Source organism: Rhinatrema bivittatum, unplaced genomic scaffold (assembly GCF_901001135.1).
Source record: "Rhinatrema bivittatum unplaced genomic scaffold, aRhiBiv1.1, whole genome shotgun sequence".
Classification (NCBI taxonomy): domain Eukaryota; kingdom Metazoa; phylum Chordata; class Amphibia; order Gymnophiona; family Rhinatrematidae; genus Rhinatrema; species Rhinatrema bivittatum.
The window spans coordinates 16,389-41,055 of record NW_021820375.1 but is presented as its reverse complement, the minus strand read 5'-3'; the positions used below and the strand labels follow the sequence as shown (position 1 = coordinate 41,055).

At 55.2% G+C, this 24,667-nt stretch overlaps 1 protein-coding gene across 1 annotated transcript; it reads right to left on the bottom strand.

Annotated features, from left to right (window-relative positions):
* Positions 1-732: 732 nt before the first annotated feature.
* On the bottom strand, positions 733-24,269 carry LOC115081576 (SLIT-ROBO Rho GTPase-activating protein 2B-like). The gene is made up of 4 exons (XM_029586002.1): positions 24,150-24,269; positions 17,435-17,627; positions 14,298-14,460; positions 733-1,014 (listed from the first exon to the last, which is right to left on the bottom strand). The coding sequence occupies exons 1-4, from the start codon at positions 24,196-24,198 to the stop codon at positions 820-822; spliced, it is 600 nt and encodes a 199-aa protein (XP_029441862.1). The 5' UTR covers positions 24,199-24,269; the 3' UTR covers positions 733-819.
* Between the last annotated feature and the right edge of the window lie 398 nt (positions 24,270-24,667).

Genomic DNA, 24,667 nt, shown 5'->3' with positions numbered 1-24,667 from the left:
CCCCCCCCCCCCATCAGTAATCCTGCGTCTCCCACACCAGCCTCCGTGCCCCCTCCCCCCCCCATCAGTAATCCTGCGTCTCCCACAGCAGCCTCCGTTGCCCCCTCCCCCCCCATCAGTAATCCTGCGTCTCCCCCAGCAGCCTCCGTGCCCCCTCCCCCCCATCAGTAATCCTGCGTCTCCCACAGCAGCCTCAGTGCCCCCCCCCCCCCCCCATCAGTAATCCTGCGTCTCCCACACCAGCCTCCGTGCCCCCTCCCCTAGTGCCTGAAGCATGGACTGGGAGTTTCTTCCTAGTCCTGGGCTGCAGGGGGGGCAGGGCACAGCAGTCACCTTTTTGTCCTGCTGCTCTTAACCACATGGGAAGGCCAAAATTGTTTGTTTTGCCAGAAATTGAATCCAGAACATTCCAGCGCTGCTTCTAAGTTTGGCCAAACAAGTTCTCTCCCTGGCTGATAAAGTGTCCCTTACTCCCTCCACTCCTGCATCAGCAGGAAGCCTACGAAGGTACAGAAACTCTCCCTGTGCCCCAGCACATCCCACCATCGGCCAGAAATCGGAAAAGCCGGCCACTTTCAGAGCAGGGGTGCACCAGACCCAGGGTCTGGGGTGCTTTTACACACAGATCTGCTATTAGCTCCAGATGTTGAGGGCTGGAACAGCAGCCAGATGTTGCTCACTAGCACCCCTTGTGGTCAGGTCACGGACGTGCTTGGTGTCAGCAGAGCTGGCAGCCCGGGCGCTGCAGTGAGCTCCTAAGTGTAAATTACAGCATAAAACAGATTCATCCTCCGCAGGCCGAAACCCGATTTCTCCAAACTATTCCTGAATCAGAAAGGCTGGAATCTGGGGCGGGGGCGGCAGACGCGTGGGCCGGCTGCTGTGCACAGCAGCACGAGACAAGCTCACGTCCCCCCTCCCTCCATGGCCCCCTCTTCTCCCCTCACTTACCGAGTAGAGCTCATTCAACACTTTCATCAAATCCTCCTGAAGCTGGACGCCCACCTCTTTACTCTGCAAGGAAAGAGAGAAGTGCGCACTCGTGAGCGAGGGCGGAAGTACGGCGAGCGTGCGAGCGACGATGCACGTGGAGGGGTCGCGAAAATGGGGCGACGAGCAGACCCGCAAGATATCAAGACTCAATTCCACATTTCCTCTCCGGCCAAATCGACGCCCAACCATTTTACGGAGCCGGAGAAGCGGGTCGGGGAGGTAGGAAGGCTGTTCTGTTACCATTTAAGGAAGCCCAGGTCAAGGTAAGATGCGAGCAGATAAAACGTCTTCCAGAGCTCATCGGCTCAGCTCAGCTCACAAGTCGCATGGAGGTCGTCTGTTAGCCTCAGATACTGCAGAGTAACTCTGGCTGAGGAAAAGCAAGCGCTGCTCCTCTGCCGTCACACGTGAAACACGGCTCTCACTGGCGAGGAGGAGCTACACAGCTTGGGTTTCCTCAGACAGGTTGACTGTGCAGTATCCCCAGCTCAGTGAGAATACTAAAGAGAGATACAGAGTCTGACATTTGTAGACTAACTGAAGGCTTTAAATAATTAGACACAAGGGCGTGCGTTTCGGCACTTACCTACAGTGAGAAACAAACACTCACTGTCTAAAATTATAGACAGTGTGGGAGACGTTACTCAAGGCAGAAGACAGTCTGAACTGTTAAAGCTTTTCCTGCGGGCACAGAAGGTCCTAAATGGATGGGACTCCTGTGTATTAAGGACATCCTGCCACAGCTGCTGCTCCTGGTAAATCACTTACGAAGCACCTCCTCTTCCTACTGCAGGCACGTCAATAGTAGATCTGCTTGTCTGAGCGACTTTCATCCATCAGTCGGTAAGCGGGAGGAGAAGCTGCTGCGGTGAAGGATTCGCTCTTCTGTCTTTGAAGAGACACCAAATCCACATCGGAGGTCCCCGGAGCTGCTGGCACTGCACAGAAAAGGTTCTCTCCGTCCATCTCTTGCACAAGTCCTGCTGCAAACAGAACCTCAGGACTTCATGCGCGTGTGAATGATCTGCAAGCAACGGGGCGCGTCTGCTTTCCAGCTGTTAGTTTAGGAACTTGGCTTGCCCCCGAATATTTGCATCTTAATTGTTCCTGGTCCTGCCTCCTGTATCCAGAGGGGCAAAAACGCCGGCAGCACAGCGTAAAGGACTCATGCAGGAGACCCACGTTACTCCTCCACAGTCACTAGGAACTGGTACCCCACATCTGGAGTATATACGCAGACACCACAGGCATGAAATGAGTCTGCATGCCTGCCGCTCGCACACACACACACACACACACGTACGTGCAGCCCTCCGTTTCTCAACCCGTCATCAAAATATTCTGCAGAACGCAAGGCAGGCTCCCTCCCTGAACTGCTCATTCAAAGGCCTAAATTTAGAAGCGCACATCACATGATGGGGAAGTGAGCGCACAACACACAAAGGGCTGTTTGCAGCAGTGCGGGGCCCCATTCAGAGTGGAGAGAAATCCCAGTACGGCTCTGTTTCCAAACTGCAAACAGCTGTGCCGCCAGGAATTTCTAAGCAAACAGCAGCAGCCGTCAGCAGCGTCAGAAGGGAGAATCCTTGCAAGCCCACTGCCAGCCACGTCAGGTCACACTCGCGCAGCCCCACTGCCAGCCACGTCAGGTCACACTCGCGCAGCCCCATGCACAGCCACGTCAGGTCACACTCGCGCAGCCCCATTGCACAGCCACGTCAGTTCACACTCGCGCAGCCCCACTGCCAGCCACGTCAGGTCACACTCGCGCAGCCACGTCAGGTCACACTCGCGCAGCCCCACTGCCAGCCACGTCAGGTCACACTCGCGCAGCCCCACTGCACAGCCACGTCAGGTCACACTCTCGCAGCCCCATTGCACAGCCACGTCAGGTCACACTCTCGCAGCCCCATTGCACAGCCACGTCAGTTCACACTCTCGCAGCCCCATGCACAGCCACGTCAGGTCACACTCTCGCAGCCCCATTGCACAGCCACGTCAGGTCACACTCGCGCAGCCCCACTGCACAGCCTTGCACACATTCCTCACTCTTCTATGCACCTGCAGATCACCTCTCATCAGCCTCTCTCTAATCCGCTGGCACCACCTCCCCCACACCACACATTTTACAGGGCCAGTCCTCGGCAGCCGATCCATCTCCATCCCTTCCCTGTGCCACAGGGTGCTGAGCTGTAATCCTGAAGGTGGACCACAATGCCAAGATGGTAATTCACCCTCACAGGGCCACGTGGACCAGAAGATGTGGCCCACCTGCCAGACCCCCCTTAGCAGCTGTAAAACCGCAAGTTCATCCTCAGCACTGCCTCCCGCACAGGGTGCACAAGCTCTCAGGCCTCTCTCTGACACAGCTACCATCCTTTATATAAGCAGAAGGCGCTTGGGAATCAGGAGAGAAGGCAGCCCAATGGCTGGGTCTACAAATCTCCCATTTTCCCCTCCCTGAGTGGCCCAATCCATCTCTAGGAGAAACCCAAGCTGTATCACGCTTCCTGACCCTTTACGATAATTATTATTACCAAATATTAATAAACTCCCAGTGCTGATCCCAACCAACACTGTCACAGAAACATTTCTTCACAGAAAAGCAGTAACACAACTTTAAAAAGTCCAGAGATAAGCACAGAGGATCCTTAGCTGTGGGGGAGTGAGGGGTAAATCCTGGGATAAGCACAGAGGATCCTTAGCTGTGGGGGAGTGAGGGGTAAAGCCTGGGATAAGCACAGAGGATCCTTAGCTGTGAGGAAGTGAGAGGTAAAGCCTGGGATAAGCACAGAGGATCCTTAGCTGTGAGGGATAAAGCCTGGGATAAGCACAGAGGATCCTTAGCTGTGAGGGAGTGAGGGGTAAAGCCTGGGATAAGCACAGAGGATCCTTAGCTGTGGGGGAGTGAGGGGTAAAGCCTGGGATAAGCACAGAGGATCCTTAGCTGTGGGGGAGTGAGGAGTAAAGCCTGGGATAAGCACAGAGGATCCTTAGCTGTGAGGGAGTGAGGGGTAAAGCCTGGGATAAGCACAGAGGATCCTTAGCTGTGGGGGAGTGAGGGGTAAAGCCTGGGATAAGCACAGAGGATCCTTAGCTGTGGGGGAGTGAGGGGTAAATCCTGGGATAAGCACAGAGGATCCTTAGCTGTGAGGGAGTGAGGGATAAAGCCTGGGATAAGCACAGAGGATCCTTAGCTGTGAGGGAGTGAGGGGTAAAGCCTGGGATAAGCACAGAGGATCCTTAGCTGTGGGGGAGTGAGGGGTAAACCCTGGGATAAGCACAGAGGATCCTTAGCTGTGGGGGAGTGAGGGGTAAAGCCTGGGATAAGCACAGAGGATCCTTAGCTGTAGGGGAGTGAGGAGTAAAGCCTGGGATAAGCACAGAGGATCCTTAGCTGTGAGGGAGTGAGGGGTAAAGCCTGGGATAAGCACAGAGGATCCTTAGCTGTGAGGGAGTGAGAGGTAAAGCCTGGGATAAGCACAGAGGATCCTTAGCTGTGAGGAAGTGAGAGGTAAAGCCTGGGATAAGCACAGAGGATCCTTAGCTGTGGGGGAGTGAGGGGTAAAGCCTGGGATAAGCACAGAGGATCCTTAGCTGTGGGGGAGTGAGGGGTAAAGCCTGGGATAAGCACAGAGGATCCTTAGCTGTGGGGGAGTGAGGGGTAAAGCCTGGGATAAGCACAGAGGATCCTTAGCTGTGGGGGAGTGAGGGGTAAAGCCTGGGATAAGCACAGAGGATCCTTAGCTGTGAGGGAGTGAGGGGTAAAGCCTGGGATAAGCACAGAGGATCCTTAGCTGTGGGGGAGTGAGAGGTAAAGCCTGGGATAAGCACAGAGGATCCTTAGCTGTGGGGGAGTGAGGGGTAAAGCCTGGGATAAGCACAGAGGATCCTTAGCTGTGGGGGAGTGAGGGGTAAATCCTGGGATAAGCACAGAGGATCCTTAGCTGTGAGGGAGTGAGGGTTAAAGCCTGGGATAAGCACAGAGGATCCTTAGCTGTGGGAGGGAGTGAGGGTTAAAGCCTGGGATAAGCACAGAGGATCCTTAGCTGTGGGAGGGAGTGAGGGTTAAAGCCTGGGATAAGCACAGAGGATCCTTAGCTGTGGGAGGGAGTGAGGGTTAAAGCCTGGGATAAGCACAGAGGATCCTTAGCTGTGGGGGAGTGAGAGGTAAAGCCTGGGATAAGCACCGAGGATCCTTAGCTGTGGGGGAGTGAGGGGTAAAGCCTGGGATAAGCACGGAGGATCCTTAGCTGTGGGGGAGTGAGGGGTAAAGCCTGGGATAAGCACAATAGATCCTTAGCTGTGGGGGAGTGAGAGGTAAAGCCTGGGATAAGCACGGAGGATCCTTAGCTGTGGGGGGAGTGAGGGGTAAAGCCTGGATAAGGTCAGAGGATCCCAGAAGAGGTGAGCGAGATTCTTGTGCCAGTCTTCTGGGATCCTCTGACCTTATTGTGTCCTTATCCTGTCTGATGACTTAGGGACTCTGCTCCCAGTTCAAACTGGGCTCCTACCAGTTACTTAATAAGCTCTGTGAAATGAGTTACAATTTCAGTCTCAGTTCCAGTGTCCCCCTCCCCCCATGCCAACCCCTTTCAGTGCTTCCTGGTTGGAAATGGAGAAGAATCTCTCCGGGCTCCCGGCAGGGCTGCTGCTCCGACCTCCTTCACCGATGACAAATTCACAGGAAATATGCACCAAGTCCCTGGTGGGCGGGAGGTGGATGGGGAGGGTGCATTTTGAGAGAGGCCTGGGCCACTTCTGAAGCTGGCGCTGGATCCCCGGAGGTGGTGAGAGAAGCATTTACCAAGCCCTCTGCACACCCGAGGTGGTACCCGCGGGCCCAACGCTTCATCAGCAACGAGACGCTCAGAGCTCTTGCACACCCTGAACACGGTGAGAGGGAGGAGGACCCTGAAACATTAAAATCCCAAAAGCCAGGCTCCGCTACAAAGGGACATGCGCCCTGCAGAGGAGACAGCGTGCGGGGAGCATTTATTTACCTAAAAGTACTTCTCAGTGGCAGAGCTTGGGGCGCGGTGCCCTGAAACACAGACATACACCCTGGGGAGGGGCAGGAAGCAGCTGAGAGCCTCCCATCCCTGTCCACGCTCCTCAGGATGCTCAGCGATGAGGAGCACCAGGCTGGCAGCCTGCTGCCCTAATCCCAAGAGAGCTGGACTGGATCCTCCAGCTCCTCCCATCTCAAACTTAAACCGGGGACCTAGATTGGAGAGAAAACAGCTGGGGAGAGGTCCTGCAGCTGCTGGGCTGCCCCTCGGTGTCTGCATGAGGTCACAGCGAGAGGAAACGTGGTAACCCCTGATTAGCCAGGGAGACTATAGAAAGCCAGGGAGACTATAGAAAGCCAGGGAGACTATAGAAAGCCATCGCTATCCCTGGCAGTGAGTAACAGGAATCAGATCTACTTTATGGGAGCTGCCAGGTTCTTGTGACCCAGACTGGGGGCTGGATGGGCCATGGTCTGACCCAGCCTGGTCCTTATGTTCTTATGTACAGGATGCTGGGCTCGATGGACCTTGGTCGGACCCAGCCTGGCACTTCTTATGTTCTTATGTACAGGACGCTGGGCTCGATGGACCTTGCTCTGACCCAGCCTGGCACTTCTTATGTTCTTATGTGCAGGATGCAGGGCTCGATGGACCTTGGTGTGACCCAGCCTGGCACTTCTTATGTTCTTATGTACAGGACGCTGGGCTCGATGGACCTTGGTCTGACCCAGCCTGGCACTTCTTATGTTCTTATGTACAGGATGCAGGGCTCGATGGACCTTGGTGTGACCCAGCCTGGCACTTCTTATGTTCTTATGTACAGGACGCTGGGCTCGATGGACCTTGGTGTGACCCAGCCTGGCACTTCTTATGTTCTTATGTACAGGACGCTGGGCTCGATGGACCTTGGTCTGACCCAGCCTGGCACTTCTTATGTTCTTATGTACAGGACGCTGGGCTCGATGGACCTTGGTCTGACCCAGCCTGGCACTTCTTATGTTCTTATGTACAGGACGCTGGGCTCGATGGACCTTGGTCTGACCCAGCCTGGCACTTCTTATGTTCTTATGTACAGGATGCAGGGCTCGATGGACCTTGCTCTGACCCAGCCTGGCACTTCTTATGTTCTTATGTACAGGACGCTGGGCTCGATGGACCTTGGTCTGACCCAGCCTGGCACTTCTTATGTTCTTATGTACAGGATGCAGGGCTCGATGGACCTTGGTGTGACCCAGCCTGGCACTTCTTATGTTCTTATGTACAGGATGCAGGGCTCGATGGACCTTGCTCTGACCCAGCCTGGCACTTCTTATGTTCTTATGTACAGGACGCTGGGCTCGATGGACCTTGGTCTGACCCAGCCTGGCACTTCTTATGTTCTTATGTACAGGACGCTGGGCTCGATGGACCTTGGTGTGACCCAGCCTGGCACTTCTTATGTTCTTATGTACAGGACGCTGGGCTCGATGGACCTTGCTCTGACCCAGCCTGGCACTTCTTATGTTCTTATGTGCAGGATGCAGGGCTCGATGGACCTTGGTGTGACCCAGCCTGGCACTTCTTATGTTCTTATGTACAGGACGCTGGGCTCGATGGACCTTGCTCTGACCCAGCCTGGCACTTCTTATGTTCTTATGTGCAGGATGCAGGGCTCGATGGACCTTGGTGTGACCCAGCCTGGCACTTCTTATGTTCTTATGTACAGGATGCAGGGCTCGATGGACCTTGGTGTGACCCAGCCTGGCACTTCTTATGTTCTTATGTACAGGACGCTGGGCTCGATGGACCTTGGTCTGACCCAGCCTGGCACTTCTTATGTTCTTATGTACAGGATGCAGGGCTCGATGGACCTTGGTGTGACCCAGCCTGGCACTTCTTATGTTCTTATGTACAGGATGCAGGGCTCGATGGACCTTGCTCTGACCCAGCCTGGCACTGCTTATGTTCTTATGTACAGGACGCTGGGCTCGATGGACCTTGGTCTGACCCAGCCTGGCACTTCTTATGTTCTTATGTACAGGATGCAGGGCTCGATGGACCTTGGTGTGACCCAGCCTGGCACTTCTTATGTTCTTATGTACAGGATGCAGGGCTCGATGGACCTTGGTCTGACCCAGCCTGGCACTTCTTATGTTCTTATGTACAGGATGCTGGGCTCGATGGACCTTGGTCTGACCCAGCCTGGCCCTTCTTATGTTCTTATGTACAGGACGCTGGGCTCGATGGACCTTGGTGTGACCCAGCCTGGCACTTCTTATGTTCTTATGTACAGGACGCTGGGCTCGATGGACCTTGGTCTGACCCAGCCTGGCACTTCTTATGTTCTTATGTACAGGATGCAGGGCTCGATGGACCTTGGTCTGACCCAGCCTGGCACTTCTTATGTTCTTATGTACAGGACGCTGGGCTCGATGGACCTTGCTCTGACCCAGCCTGGCACTTCTTATGTTCTTATGTGCAGGATGCTGGGCTCGATGGACCTTGGTCTGACCCAGCCTGGCACTTCTTATGTTCTTATGTACAGGATGCAGGGCTCGATGGACCTTGCTCTGACCCAGCCTGGCACTTCTTATGTTCTTATGTACAGGATGCGGGGCTCGATGGACCTTGCTCTGACCCAGCCTGGCACTTCTTATGTTCTTATGTACAGGACGCTGGGCTCGATGGACCTTGCTCTGACCCAGCCTGGCACTTCTTATGTTCTTATGTACAGGATGCAGGGCTCGATGGATCTTGCTCTGACCCAGCCTGGCACTTCTTATGTTCTTATGTACAGGACGCTGGGCTCGATGGACCCTGGTCTGACCCAGCCTGGCACTTCTTATGTTCTTATGTACAGGACGCTGGGCTCGATGGACCTTGCTCTGACCCAGCCTGGCACTTCTTATGTTCTTATGTACAGGATGCTGGGCTCGATGGACCTTGGTCTGACCCAGCCTGGCACTTCTTATGTTCTTATGTACAGGATGCAGGGCTCGATGGACCTTGGTGTGACCCAGCCTGGCACTTCTTATGTTCTTATGTACAGGATGCAGGGCTGGATGGACCTTGGTCTGACCCAGCCTGGCACTTCTTATGTTCTTATGTACAGGATGCTGGGCTCGATGGACCTTGGTCTGACCCAGCCTGGCACTTCTTATGTTCTTATGTACAGGACGCTGGGCTCGATGGACCTTGGTCTGACCCAGCCTGGCACTTCTTATGTTCTTATGTACAGGATGCTGGGCTCGATGGACCCTGGTCTGACCCAGCCTGGCACTTCTTATGTTCTTATGTACAGGATGCAGGGCTCGATGGACCTTGGTGTGACCCAGCCTGGCACTTCTTATGTTCTTATGTACAGGACGCTGGGCTCGATGGACCTTGCTCTGACCCAGCCTGGCCCTTCTTATGTTCTTATGTACAGGATGCAGGGCTCGATGGACCTTGCTCTGACCCAGCCTGGCACTTCTTATGTTCTTATGTACAGGATGCTGGGCTCGATGGACCTTGGTCTGACCCAGCCTGGCACTTCTTATGTTCTTATGTACAGGACGCTGGGCTCGATGGACCTTGGTCTGACCCAGCCTGGCACTTCTTATGTTCTTATGTACAGGATGCTGGGCTCGATGGACCTTGGTCTGACCCAGCCTGGCACTTCTTATGTTCTTATGTACAGGACGCTGGGCTCGATGGACCTTGGTATGACCCAGCCTGGCACTTCTTATGTTCTTATGTACAGGATGCTGGGCTCGATGGACCCTGGTCTGACCCAGCCTGGCACTTCTTATGTTCTTATGTACAGGATGCAGGGCTCGATGGTCCTTGCTCTGACCCAGCCTGGCACTTCTTATGTTCTTATGTACAGGACGCTGGGATCGATGGACCTTGGTGTGACCCAGCCTGGCACTTCTTATGCTCTTATGTACAGGACGCTGGGATCGATGGACCTTGGTGTGACCCAGCCTGGCACTTCTTATGTTCTTATGTACAGGATGCTGGGCTCGATGGACCTTGGTCTGACCCAGCCTGGCACTTCTTATGTTCTTATGTACAGGACGCTGGGCTGGATGGACCTTGCTCTGACCCAGCCTGGCACTTCTTATGTTCTTATGTACAGGATGCAGGGCTCGATGGACCTTGGTCTGACCCAGCCCGGCACTTCTTATGTTCTTATGTACAGGATGCTGGGCTCGATGGACCTTGGACTGACCCAGCCTGGCACTTCTTATGTTCTTATGTACAGGATGCAGGGCTCGATGGACCCTGGTGTGACCCAGCCTGGCACTGCTTATGTTCTTATGTACAGGATGCTGGGCTCGATGGACCTTGGACTGACCCAGCCTGGCACTTCTTATGTTCTTATGTACAGGATGCAGGGCTCGATGGACCCTGGTCTGACCCAGCCTGGCACTTCTTATGTTCTTATGTACAGGATGCAGGGCTCGATGGTCCTTGCTCTGACCCAGCCTGGCACTTCTTATGTTCTTATGTACAGGATGCTGGGCTCGATGGACCCTGGTCTGACCCAGCCTGGCACTTCTTATGTTCTTATGTACAGGACGCTGGGCTCGATGGACCCTGGTCTGACCCAGCCTGGCACTTCTTATGTTCTTATGTACAGGATGCAGGGCTCGATGGTCCTTGCTCTGACCCAGCCTGGCACTTCTTATGTTCTTATGTACAGGATGCTGGGCTCGATGGACCCTGGTCTGACCCAGCCTGGCACTTCTTATGTTCTTATGTACAGGATGCAGGGCTCGATGGACCTTGCTCTGACCCAGCCTGGCACTTCTTATGTTCTTATGTACAGGACGCTGGGCTCGATGGACCTTGGTCTGACCCAGCCTGGCACTTCTTATGTTCTTATGTACAGGACGCTGGGCTCGATGGACCTTGGTCTGACCCAGCCTGGCCCTTCTTATGTTCTTATGTACAGGATGCTGGGCTCGATGGACCTTGCTCTGACCCAGCCTGGCACTTCTTATGTTCTTATGTACAGGATTGAGGGCTCGATGGACCTTGGACTGACCCAGCCTGGCACTGCTTATGTTCTTATGTACAGGACGCTGGGCTCGATGGACCTTGGTGTGACCCAGCCTGGCACTTCTTATGTTCTTATGTACAGGACGCTGGGCTCGATGGACCTTGCTCTGACCCAGCCTGGCACTTCTTATGTTCTTATGTACAGGGTGCAGGGCTCGATGGACCTTGCTCTGACCCAGCCTGGCCCTTCTTATGTTCTTATGTACAGGACGCTGGGCTCGATGGACCTGGCTGTGACCCAGCCTGGCACTTCTTATGTTCTTATGTACAGGATGCAGGGCTCGATGGACCTTGGTGTGACCCAGCCTGGCACTTCTTATGTTCTTATGTACAGGATGCAGGGCTCGATGGACCTTGGTGTGACCCAGCCTGGCACTTCTTATGTTCTTATGTACAGGATGCTGGGCTCGATGGACCTTGGTCTGACCCAGCCTGGCACTTCTTATGTTCTTATGTACAGGATGCAGGGCTCGATGGACCTTGGTCTGACCCAGCCTGGCACTTCTTATGTTCTTATGTACAGGATGCAGGGCTCGATGGACCTTGGTCTGACCCAGCCTGGCACTTCTTATGTTCTTATGTACAGGATGCAGGGCTCGATGGACCTTGGTCTGACCCAGCCTGGCACTTCTTATGTTCTTATGTACAGGATGCTGGGCTCGATGGACCTTGGTCTGACCCAGCCTGACACTTCTTATGTTCTTATGTACAGGATGCTGGGCTCGATGGACCTTGGTCTGACCCAGCCTGGCACTTCTTATGTTCTTATGTACAGGACGCTGGGCTCGATGGACCTTGGTCTGACCCAGCCTGGCACTTCTTATGTTCTTATGTACAGGACGCTGGGCTCGATGGACCTTGCTCTGACCCAGCCTGGCACTTCTTATGTTCTTATGTACAGGATGCTGGGCTCGATGGACCTTGGTCTGACCCAGCCTGGCACTTCTTATGTTCTTATGTACAGGATGCTGGGCTCGATGGACCTTGCTCTGACCCAGCCTGGCACTTCTTATGTTCTTATGTACAGGACGCTGGGCTCGATGGACCTTGGTCTGACCCAGCCTCGCCCTTCTTATGTTCTTATGTACAGGACGCTGGGCTTGATGGACCTTGGTCTGACCCAGCCTGGCACTTCTTATGTTCTTATGTACAGGACGCTGGGCTCGATGGACCTTGGACTGACCCAGCCTGGCACTTCTTATGTTCTTATGTACAGGACGCTGGGCTCGATGGACCTTGGACTGACCCAGCCTGGCGCTTCTTATGTTCTTATGTACAGGATGCTGGGCTCGATGGACCTTGGTCTGACCCAGCCTGGCCCTTCTTATGTTCTTATGTACAGGACGCTGGGCTCGATGGACCTTGCTCTGACCCAGCCTGGCACTTCTTATGTTCTTATGTACAAGACGCTGGGCTCGATGGACCTTGGTCTGACCCAGCCTGGCCCTTCTTATGTTCTTATGTACAGGATGCTGGGCTCGATGGACCTTGGTCTGACCCAGCCTGGCCCTTCTTATGTTCTTATGTACAGGATGCAGGGCTCGATGGACCTTGCTCTGACCCAGCCTGGCACTTCTTATGTTCTTATGTACAGGACGCTGGGCTCGATGGACCTTGGTCTGACCCAGCCTGGCACTTCTTATGTTCTTATGTACAGGACGCTGGGCTCGATGGACCTTGGTCTGACCCAGCCTGGCCCTTCTTATGTTCTTATGTACAGGACGCTGGGCTCGATGGACCTTGGTGTGACCCAGCCTGGCACTTCTTATGTTCTTATGTACAGGATGCGGGGCTCGATGGACCTTGCTCTGACCCAGCCTGGCACTTCTTATGTTCTTATGTACAGGATGCTGGGCTCGATGGACCTTGGTCTGACCCAGCCTGGCACTTCTTATGTTCTTATGTACAGGACGCTGGGCTCGATGGACCTTGGTCTGACCCAGCCTGGCCCTTCTTATGTTCTTATGTACAGGACGCTGGGCTCGATGGACCTTGGTGTGACCCAGCCTGGCACTTCTTATGTTCTTATGTACAGGATGCGGGGCTCGATGGACCTTGCTCTGACCCAGCCTGGCACTTCTTATGTTCTTATGTACAGGATGCAGGGCTCGATGGACCTTGGTCTGACCCAGCCTGGCACTTCTTATGTTCTTATGTACAGGACGCTGGGCTCGATGGACCTTGGTCTGACCCAGCCTGGCACTTCTTATGTTCTTATGTACAGGATGCAGGGCTCGATGGACCTTGGTCTGACCCAGCCTGGCCCTTCTTATGTTCTTATGTACAGGATGCGGGGCTCGATGGACCTTGCTCTGACCCAGCCTGGTCCTTATGTTCTTATGTACAGGACGCTGGGCTCGATGGACCTTGCTCTGACCCAGCCTGGCCCTTCTTATGTTCTTATGTACAGGACGCTGGGCTCGATGGACCTTGGTCTGACCCAGCCTGGCACTTCTTATGTTCTTATGTACAGGATGCTGGGCTCGATGGACCTTGGTCTGACCCAGCCTGGCCCTTCTTATGTTCTTATGTACAGGATGCGGGGCTCGATGGACCTTGGTCTGACCCATCCTGGCACTTAAGGGGTCAGCAGGAGAGACAGGAAGGGTTTGTATGGGGAGACCTCACAGAGCTGGTACTGCCAGGCAGAAAGTGAAAACATCCATTTCCAGGTGAAATTACAGCCGATCTGCTACGGCGCTTCCCTTATCCACCCACTTCCTGCAATCTGTTTGCCGAGAGGTCCTCACTGCTGTCCCCTCTGCAGAAGACGAGGAGTAGAAAGAAGCTGCTATCCTATAAGCCCACGAAAACCGACAATCAAGTCCAAGCTAATTACTGGTAAAAGAACATAAGAAGTGCCTGGGTGAGTCAGAGCAGCGTCCATCGAGTCAGTTCAGGTCATAAGTACCTGGCAGGTTTCCAAGTGGCTTCTGCAGGCATGCAGAGAAAGGCCCACGCGCACACGCATGCACACACACACACAGACACGCACACACAGGCGCGCGCGCACACACGCACGCACGCGCGCACACACGCACGCGCGCGCACACGTGCAGGACCATCGTGGAGCTGTACAACAACCCAACAGGATGCCAGCAGAGAGCTGAGTTCTACCTCTGGCAGCTTCACCCGCACGCGTGCAGCTATGTGCACCTGGTGCCTGAGCAGTGCAGGTACGTGTCAGGGTACTAGAGAGCCTCCCTATATCCCAGCCAAGATGACGGAGCACGCACACATGTACAGAGCACGCTTTCGAGCACTCACCTTCTTAAAGAGCCTGCCCGAGTCCTCGCTGACCTGGCCGAAGCGAGGGATGATGTTATTCAGGTAGATATCGCTCAGCGTGGCGTGGTCTCGGCTCTCCCGCTTTACCTGGCTCAGGAGAATGTTCCAGCAGTTGACTGGAGAGAGGACGTTCTGCTCCTTCCTGGGCGGGGGGAGAACAGAACAGAAGTGAAGCTCTGCCGCATCTTTCACCAGGCACATGAGTAACAAACCCCTGCCTGCCATCAGAGGACGCGTTACAAAGCCGCCCTGGCCTCTCCTGTCCCACGGACTCACTCAAGAAACGCACGACACTCCCTTTGTGGAAAAACAGAAAGCAAAGGCTTCATAACACGTGGCACTCGTGTCCTGGTGGGCTCACACCCCTCCTATGCCTGGAAACTCAGAGACGGTAAGGGGAGAGTATGCGGATGAGCAAGAGTTTACGCTCCAAAGCGTCTGGTAATAAAGGTAGCACGTCATTAGCTTTCAGATTAAAAGCTACAAGCAGGCACAATATGGAAACAAGGATTACAGGTCAAAAGAATGAAATGGCGACGAGGAACAGATTCTGCAAGTCTTATGGGGTCAATACTGAAAGGTAAGTGTGCATCTAAGCTAGCTATGTCCGACTAACTTACACGGCATGCGGCGGGACATCCCCGTTAAAAGCACTACTCAGCGGGATAAGCCCAGATCCACCCACAGCCTACCCCCAAGTTAGCCAGCTAGCCAAATAAGTCACTTATCCAGCTACCTAGTGGCCACTGAAATAACCAGAAATTCAGCGGCCGCTAGATAGCCAGATAAGTAGGACGTCTGAATACTGGGCCCATAATATAGAAATAGGAACCTAATAGAAGTGACTGGGCTATTAAGGAACATCTAGGTTTTAAACTTACCAGTAAAATAAAAATCCAGAGAGAGAACACAAGCTGAATTAACGCAGACAGACACGCGGTGCCAGGCATGCACCCACACCCGGCTCACCTTGCTTCTGAAATGTACTTGGTTACCCCTAATATTCACCAGCTCTCACATCCCTAGCTGACAGGCAGCCTCCTCCACACAAGCGACAGCCCACGTGGCATGGGGCCAGTCAGAACCCCGCAGCACAGGGCACCAGGATGGTTACCCCTAATACTCACCAGCTCCCACATCCCTAGCTGACAGGCAGCCTCCTCCACACAAGTGACAGCCCACGTGGCATTGACCCTGCAGCACAGGGCACCAGGATGGTTACCCCTAATACTCACCAGCTCCCACATCCCTAGCTGACAGGCAGCCTCCTCCACACAAGCGACAGCCCACGTGGCATTGACCCTGCAGCACAGGGCACCAGGATGGTTACCCCTAATACTCACCAGCTCCCACATCCCTAGCTGACAGGCAGCCTCCTCCACACAAGCGACAGCCCACGTGGCATTGACCCTGCAGCACAGGGCACCAGGATGGTTACCCCTAATATTCACCAGCTCTCACATCCCTAGCTGACAGGCAGCCTCCTCCACACAAGCGACAGCCCACGTGGCATGGGGCCAGTCAGAACCCCGCAGCACAGGGCACCAGGATGGTTACCCCTAATATTCACCAGCTCCCACATCCCTAGCTGACAGGCAGCCTCCTCCACACAAGTGACAGCCCACGTGGCATTGACCCTGCAGCACAGGGCACCAGGATGGTTACCCCTAATACTCACCAGCTCCCACATCCCTAGCTGACAGGCAGCCTCCTCCACACAAGCGACAGCCCACGTGGCATTGACCCTGCAGCACAGGGCACCAGGATGGTTACCCCTAATATTCACCAGCTCCCACATCCCTAGCTGACAGGCAGCCTCCTCCACACAAGCGACAGCCCACGTGGCATTGACCCTGCAGCACAGGGCACCAGGATGGTTACCCCTAATATTCACCAGCTCCCACATCCCTAGCTGACAGGCAGCCTCCTCCACACAAGTGACAGCCCACGTGGCATTGACCCTGCAGCACAGGGCACCAGGATGGTTACCCCTAATACTCACCAGCTCCCACATCCCTAGCTGACAGGCAGCCTCCTCCACACAAGTGACAGCCCACGTGGCATTGACCCTGCAGCACAGGGCACCAGGATGGTTACCCCTAATACTCACCAGCTCCCACATCCCTAGCTGACAGGCAGCCTCCTCCACACAAGCGACAGCCCACGTGGCATTGACCCTGCAGCACAGGGCACCAGGATGGTTACCCCTAATATTCACCAGCTCCCACATCCCTAGCTGACAGGCAGCCTCCTCCACACAAGTGACAGCCCACGTGGCATTGACCCTGCAGCACAGGGCACCAGGATGGTTACCCCTAATACTCACCAGCTCCCACATCCCTAGCTGACAGGCAGCCTCCTCCACACAAGCGACAGCCCATGTGGCATTGACCCTGCAGCACAGGGCACCAGGATGGTTACCCCTAATATTCACCAGTTCCCACATCCCTAGCTGACAGGCAGCCTCCTCCACACAAGCGACAGCCCACGTGGCATGGGGCCAGCCAGAACCCCGCAGCACAGGGCACCAGGATATCGAGTGTACAAATGTCCATCAGGACCTGCGGGCAGCAGAGATTCCAGCAGCATGGGAGACGCTAACACACAGCGGCCCTCAGGACACCTGTGCAGGAACGTCCCTGCTTCCAACCCTTGAGGATTCTGCTCCTCCTCCTCCCAGCAATTCCTCGGAGAATCCCAGTCATGCACAGCCACACCGCAGCCTCATACCCCGCTCTTCCGTATTCACAAAGCACGTCTACGGAGCTCGACAACCAACGTCAAGCTGAATACATTAAATGCATCAATTACAATTCTCCAAGCCTGGTCCCCGCAGAGCCATTTTATCCAGGGGTGGAGCAAATGACACAAATACATCTTGTACAGGAAAAACCCTTTTGTAAAAACTGAAATTAATCCTCCTGGGCGGGAGCTGGGCACAAGGCTGCAGAGATGCTAGGGTGGCAGGTCTGTGCGGGATGAGCCTCCTCCAGGACAGCTGCCCTGCCAAACACGCCAACAGGCATGATCTAGTAATTACGCTGCCCAGTTCTCCAGCATTTACCTAATCTGTCACGAGCAAGGAGGAGCCCAGGAAACCCACTACCAGAACCTACTTGAACTGCTGGTCTTTGGTGCTGCGGGTTTTGGTCAGGAACCTCTCCGCCAGCTTCTCCAGGTTTCGCGAGTAATCCATCTCCACCTCCGCCTTCTTCCGAAAGAAGTCCTGCAGGTCCTGCAGCAGCTGCACGCGCAGCTCGCACTGCTGGTCCAGGCATTTGAACTGCTCCGTCAGCTGCACCCGGATCTCTGGGGAAGAGGAGCGAGCAGAGTCAGGGTGGTCGGACGAGAGAAGCACAACCCCTCCGAGAGCAAGTCACGCTCAAAACGCGTGTATTCATTCATTCATTCAGACATTTTATGCACCGTGGCTGCAGGTGAAGATCACAACGGTTTACAGAAGTAACATTCACAGCTAGAAATCCACAGATAACGAGGGGTTACAGAGGTCGTATTCATGAACAGGCATCAACCTCGATCCAACAGTTAACTAAAGATCTAGGACATAAAATAAAATGGCAGAACAAGTTTCACATCTTGGTCAGTACATTGGGCTGAGATTCTTACATTATCCTGTTCATTTTATTCCTCGTTATTAGTTCTCCTCGTTCTGACGTTTTTACGTTAGGTCGTATGCGTTTTTGAATCGCCGCGTTTACATCTCCTTCTTTCTGGTATCAAACCTAACGTCTCGGGTAGAGCATGCCACGCTCTGGGCTCGCTATGGAAAACACGCGATGCCTTACATACGTCTGGCGTGCACAGGCACCAGTCCTGCATTCTGCGATCTTAGTGTTCGCTGCGGTGGGTGCGGGTGCAGTGTCGCGCCTGGCAGACCGGAGTGAATGAGTAGGAATACTATTGTTAATACTTTATAACATATTCAGGCCTGTACCGGCAGCCGATGCAGTGAAATCAGCGAGGGGGTAATGTGATCAGGTTTCCTACCTGCAGAACACAAGCCAGCGTGCACTGCACGCCACTGGCCCCACGCAGCGCGTGGCCAACAGAGGGATGTTAGCCAGTTCTCTGGGCTGGGAGTCATTACAGCTGAGGAGCTTCTCTGCGCGACCACGGACACTGGGCTGCTGTGAGCCAAAGACAGTGGCCGCGGGATCCACGCGGTTGGCCACGCTCACCCGCATTTGTTTAACTCAGAGCACACAACGCAGAGATCGCTAGGATTTCCTGCGCCCTGCTAGGCTCTTGCTGCATACCTGAGACAGGCCCCCTCCTCATGTCTGTGACCACCGTGCCAACTGTTCCTGCCGCCTAATATAAGGAACCAAATTACTAGGAACCTGCAAAGCTTTTAACATGTGCAAGCTGGAGACCCGAGTTCCAATTCCAACTCTCAGTGCGTGAAGCTGCTGCTCACTTAGCTTGTGCTCAGTTTGCTTTTTCCCCCCTGACACTCTCCATGCCCCTAGAAATAACCTGGCCTAGCCTCTTCGTATCTAGGAAGTGCGGGCTAGGGCCTGGAGACGTTTGCAGCCTGCGGCAGACGGAGGGGAGGGGCTTCATCCGTGCCCCTCTTTTTCAGCCTGGATCCCAGCTTCACCCCTCCCTCTACTGAACCAGGCAGGCTTTACCACCCCGAAGGATTAGAGTCCAAGGATGGCACTGCCAGCGCTGGAGGAGGGGGCTCCTCACCCAGGCCCTTGTGGAATGGGGAGGGGGAGAGGCAGGACCAGCAGCCGAGTCCTCCACACAGCAAAGAGCTGGATCAGAGGGACTTTCAGCTGGAAAAGCCGAGCGGCTGAACTTGGCAAACTTAGCTGGTCAGCGCTGAAGGGTAAAGCCCTTAGCAAGCCCCCCGCCAGCGCAGCACTCGCTGTACCCAGCCCCACGCGCAGCTCTCCTCCCTGCTCTCCCTCCCCTCCCCACCTCCAGACTTTCCATACGAGTCCCTCCTGGGCTGCCCCTGGCAAACATTCAGAGCACGTCTCAGGATTCAGGTGCAAGTGAGCACACGACCCAAACACAGATCACAGGCTCTACCTTTATGCTGTTATTTTTTTTGGGAAAGGCTGGAGCGAGTCCCACCCTTTCTGCACAGCTCCTGGAAGCAAACAGGCCGGGTGTGGCACACACCCGAGCTCTCTGGGGCAGGGACCTGCCGCGCCTCCAGCACCGGCACGACTTGTGCTGCTCTCACCTGACTCTACCTTTTATCTTTTTGGGTGCCAGATTTCCTATCTGTGTCCCATTTCCCCCCAGTGAGGGCGGGGGCAGATATAATCACCCCCCCCCCCTCAGTCATTTCTTTTCCTGATCTGTTTAGCTTTCTCCATGAGGGAGCTCTGCCAGCCCCTTCTCTGTACCTTTTCTATATCTGCTCTCTCTCTCGACACGCGGTTACCAGAACCGCACGCGATACCCCGGGGGCGGTCGCGCCATGGGGCTAGAGAAAGGCAATAGGACAGACTCAGCTCCTTTCCAGATAATTCCAAGCAGCGTATTTGCCGTCTTGATTGCCTAAGATTTCAAGGCATCGTCCATAAGGACCCCAAGGTCCTTTTCCTGGGTGGCGACTCCCGAGGTGGAACCCGGCATCCTGTACCTGCAGTTAGGATTATTTTTGTTAGCCAACGCCTCCAACAGAGGTGCAAATAACCAAATAAAATGCTGAACCACTCGGAGGTTAGTTTATTCTGGAAGGGGCAGCAGGAATGCAATCACTGCTGAGCAGACATAATCCACCGCCTCAGCGGGCTTCAAGCAGGATTCAGAGGGCAGCACCGCGGATTAAATCATCTTCCCAGCCCTGCCACAAGGGAAAGTGGCAAACGCAGGCCGGCTCACCTTTCCATAGGCGAAGCAGCAGCTCTCCTCTCTCTCTGCCCCCCCTTCATCGGGGCTCAGTAAGGAAGAGATCTTAAAGATCACATTTCAGCTGCCACTCACATGCCCTCTGCACGTCCTCACAGTCGCCCAAACACGTCTCTCTCATGCAAGATGCCATGGCTTCACTCGCTGCTCCCCGTACACAGCCCCGGGATCCTGCACCATTTACCTTTATCCACTGGGAAAACTCTGCTTCTCATCAATCCACAGTAGGAGAGAGAGAGAGCGAGAGCAGCCACCCAGCTATCTACATTCCTATAAAGCCCGAAACGCCAGCAACGGCCGTCCTAACCCTTCCCGCTGCTCCCTGATCCGCCAAAGAGTCGGGATGGGACTGCCACTTGTTTCCAGAGCACACAGAGAAGAGAAGAGACACTGCTCCCTAATCCAGCCCCTCCCCTCCAGGCAGCCAGCGGGGAAGAGAAGAGGAGGGGGAGAGCCTGAAGCACAGAGAAGAGAAGAGACACTGCTCCCTAATCCAGCCCCTCCCCTCCAGGCAGCCTGCAGGGAAGAGAAGAGGAGGGGGAGAGCCTGAAACACACAGAGAAGAGAAGAGACACTGCTCCCTAATCCAGCCCCTCCCCTCCAGGCAGCCTGCAGGGAAGAGAAGAGGAGGGAGAGAGCCTGAAGCATACAGAGAAGAGAACAGACACTGCTCCCTAATCCAGCCCCTCCCCTCCAGGCAGCCTGCAGGGAAGAGAAGAGGAGGGGGAGAGCCTGAAGCACACAGAGAAGAGAACAGACACTGCTCCCTAATCCAGCCCCTCCCCTCCAGGCAGCCCACAGGGAAGAGAAGAGGAGGGAGAGAGCCTGAAGCACAGAGAAGAGAAGAGACACTGCTCCCTAATCCAGCCCCTCCCCTCCAGGCAGCCCGCAGGGAAGAGAAGAGGAGGGGGAGAGCCTGAAGCACAGAGAAGAGAACAGACACTGCTCCCTAATCCAGCCCCTCCCCTCCAGGCAGCCTGCAGGGAAGAGAAGAGGAGGGGGAGAGCCTGAAGCACAGAGAAGAGAACAGACCCTGCTCCCTAATCCAGCCCCTCCCCTCCAGGCAGCCTGCAGGGAAGAGAAGAGGAGGGGGAGAGCCTGAAGCACAGAGAAGAGAACAGACACTGCTCCCTAATCCAGCCCCTCCCCTCCAGGCAGCCTGCAGGGAAGAGAAGAGGAGGGGAGAGCCTGAAGCACAGAGAAGAGAACAGACACTGCTCCCTAATCCAGCCCCTCCCCTCCAGGCAGCCTGCAGGGAAGAGAAGAGGAGGGGGAGAGCCTGAAGCACAGAGAAGAGAACAGACACTGCTCCCTAATCCAGCCCCTCCCCTCCAGGCAGCCTGCAGGGAAGAGAAGAGGAGGGGAGAGCCTGAAGCACAGAGAAGAGAAGAGACACTGCTCCCTAATCCAGCCCCTCCCCTCCAGGCAGCCTGCAGGGAAGAGAAGAGGAGGGGGAGAGCCTGAAGCACAGACACTGCTCCCTAATCCAGTCCCTCCCCACTTCTCCTCCTGTACTGCAGGGAACTGAAGGGGAAGGGGTGATACTGAAGCAGACACCACAGACAGAAAAAAGGATTTGACTTGCTACAAGTTTGAAGTTTATGAGCAGCAGAGCCACCCCTGGCCCGGATGACCGGCACGACTGCTCACAGCCTTCAAACGTCTGCCAGCTCAACCCCTTCTGCTGTCCACAACCTCCAGCAGAGCAACCCAGAGCAGCCTTCTGCCGCCTTTTCCCTGGCAGAGGGGGCGGTGTAGGTCAGTTCTGGCTCCTCCGCATGGATCACTCATGAGCCCCAGCCCTGAAGGACAGAGAGCGTGGGAGGTGCCTTCCCCGAGAGAAAGGGCAGAGCCCTGGCTTTGTTTGCTATAAGGGAGAAGAGGTAAGTTAGAGAGAGGCGGGGTGAGTGCCTCTCTGACCACCTTCTCCTCTTTACCCCGCTGTTTCCTGCCAGTGTGGTCCTGAGCAAGTTCACATCCAGCCCTGGCCCCGATCCCGCCCACTTCCTGTCTGACGCAATCCCATCCCGGGCTCTGGCTGGACAGACAAACCTGCCCACCACGGCTTTTGGTGCTTCTCTGTCTTTTATTGTGACTGTAAGTTACCTGAATACCCTGGATTTTATCTCCTTACGCAGCAGTTTATAAATGTGAGTAATGCAGAAAATAAAGCAATGCTCTCGTGCTCGGTCACCAGGCAGATCTGGGAGCCCCTTCCTCGTGCTGTCCTGTCACTGGATAGAAGCTCCCCCCGACCGTTAGACATGGGTTTCCTGTTAATATCCTCACCGCCCGGGTCCACGATAGCCGTGTGAGTCTGAGAGCAGTGATGCAGCCTTGTGGCGGGGGAGGGGGGGGGGGTGCATGCTCGGGGGATCCCATCAAGCAGAGATTTTCCTTCAGGACAGACGCTACCGATTTCCTACCATTATCCCACGACAGGGCACGCGTTTCCTGCCCGACCTGCGCTCAGGATGCCCGCCTCAGTGCCCCCCTCTCATCCACGCGGCAGCTAGGCGGCTTGGGTTTTGTTTCTAAAGGTCCGGTCCTTAACTGAGTAAAATCAAGCAGTGCAACTCGCCACCCAGCCAGAATTTGGCTGTAAATAAAGGGGCACATCATGTGCCCTGGGGGGAGGGGCTGAGCTGTCCAGCTAAGCTCGTTATATAATCGGGCAGATCTCGCTAGGTGAGCCCTGCTGCTGGGCAGATCTTGTGGCTACTTATCCGCAGACCTTTCAAAGATATCCAGTCCCAGACCCCTTCCTCCTCCACAAAGCTAATGCTAAGGCCTCACCCTTCTAACCACCCCTCCCCCCCCCCCAGACATTACTCTAACCGCCCCTCCCCCCCCCCCCCCCAGGCCTCACCCTTCTAACCACCCCTCCCCTCCCCAGGCATTACTCTAACCGCCCCTCCCCCCCCCCAGGCCTCACTCTAACCGCCCCTCCCCCCCCCCAGGCTCCCCCTTCTAACCGCCCCTCCCCCCCCAGGCCTCCCCCTTCTAACCACCCCTCCCCCCCCCCAGGCCCTCACTCTAACCGCCCCTCCCCCCCCCAGGCCTCACTCTAACCGCCCCTCCCCCCCCCCGGCTCCCCCTTCTAACCGCCCCTCCCCCCCCCCAGGCTCCCCCTTCTAACCGCCCCTCCCCCCCCAGGCCTCCCCCTTCTAACTGCCCCTCCCCCCCAGGCTGGGTAACTTAAAAGCATAAAGGGCTATGTTCAGCTATACATGTAGCCAGATAACACTAGGCACGTACACTTATCCTGCTAACTTTAGCCACATAACCTGTCCATTAAGCACCCTACTGAATATGGACCTCCATTTTTTGGAGGGTGCGTGGGAACTTGTCTGCATGAAACCTCCCTGATGGAGGCACCTGCGACGGCATCGTCGTCCTGGGAATGAATGCGCCCTTCAACTCGCTGAACCGAAAATACAGCTGCGAGGAATCCTGAACCCAGGTCACCCCTGCGCCGGCGTAGCCCAGAGGAAGACCTGCGTCCAAGGTGGTCCGAGAGCCCCCACAGAATGGAGCCGGGCAGCCTGAAATGCCAGCCGGGGGAATCGAGGAGTAATGCCGGCAGGGACCGCACTAACACAGTCCATTCACGTTCATTTCCTCTCCACTCTTGTGGGTGATCCTCCCCCACTGCTCTGCTACATCAATCTAAAGCCAGCGGAGAGCCCTGCTGTTCATATTTCCACTCCGGCGTACAATCCCACAATACTTTGGGAGCAGGCCGGGGGCGCTAATAAGATACAGGTCCTGTTAAAGACATTCATCCCCCGCCCTGACCACGCTGATCTCACGTTCCAGGAGCCACCAGAAACGAGCGGGCTCCCTTCACGTTCCCTCTCCCACATCTGCGCTTTGTGGCCGCAGGCTGGCTCCCGTCTAGCCCATCATGTCATTAGCCTAAGGCTATATCCAGAATACCTTTCATCTTCCTGTTATGGCGGAAGGCGAGGGCTGTGCTTCTCCTCATGTCTTCAGAGAGCCCAAATCTCAAATTTAACTTTCCTCAGACTGAGCAGCCCTGGCTTCCTCCTTCCCAGGCTCCTCAGCAGACAAAACTTTCTGCTACTTCGGGTTTCGCTCTGACATCAGCAGGAGAGCCAGCAGCAACCCAGGCTTAGAAAAAAATTCCCCAGAAAGCACAGGAGGAGAGAGTTGCAGAATTATTTGCACAACACTCTGCTAACATCATCAGCTGATAAAGTTCTGACAGGGACCAAAATAGACTTTTTGTGACTGAATCGAGAGCCTCTGCCATGGGCTCGCCTGGAGCCTGTTCCCGCCCAGACAATGACCCCCAGCCCCAGCACAGGACTGCCCTGGGCAGGCAACAGGTCCCCAGGAGGTGGGGGTTAAATCCTGTCTGTCTCCGAAGTTCAGAGCTGAGATCTGGTGCCACATTCACCTTCCCATCGCCTCACACCCTCCCTAGAAAAGCC

What these genes read in the sequence shown, in the direction of transcription:
- LOC115081576 (XM_029586002.1), bottom strand. Translation starts at nt 24,198, where the DNA reads ATGAGGAGAAGCACAGCCCTCGCCTTCCGCCATAACAGGAAGATGAAA. An exon ending in CCATAACAGGAAGATGAAAG is followed by an intron (nt 17,628 to 24,149) that starts GTATTCTGGATA and finishes CCTCTTCCCCAG; the next exon opens with AGATCCGGGTGCAGCTGACG. An exon ending in ACCAAAGACCAGCAGTTCAA is followed by an intron (nt 14,461 to 17,434) that starts GTAGGTTCTGGT and finishes CCCCCCGCCCAG; the next exon opens with GAAGGAGCAGAACGTCCTCT.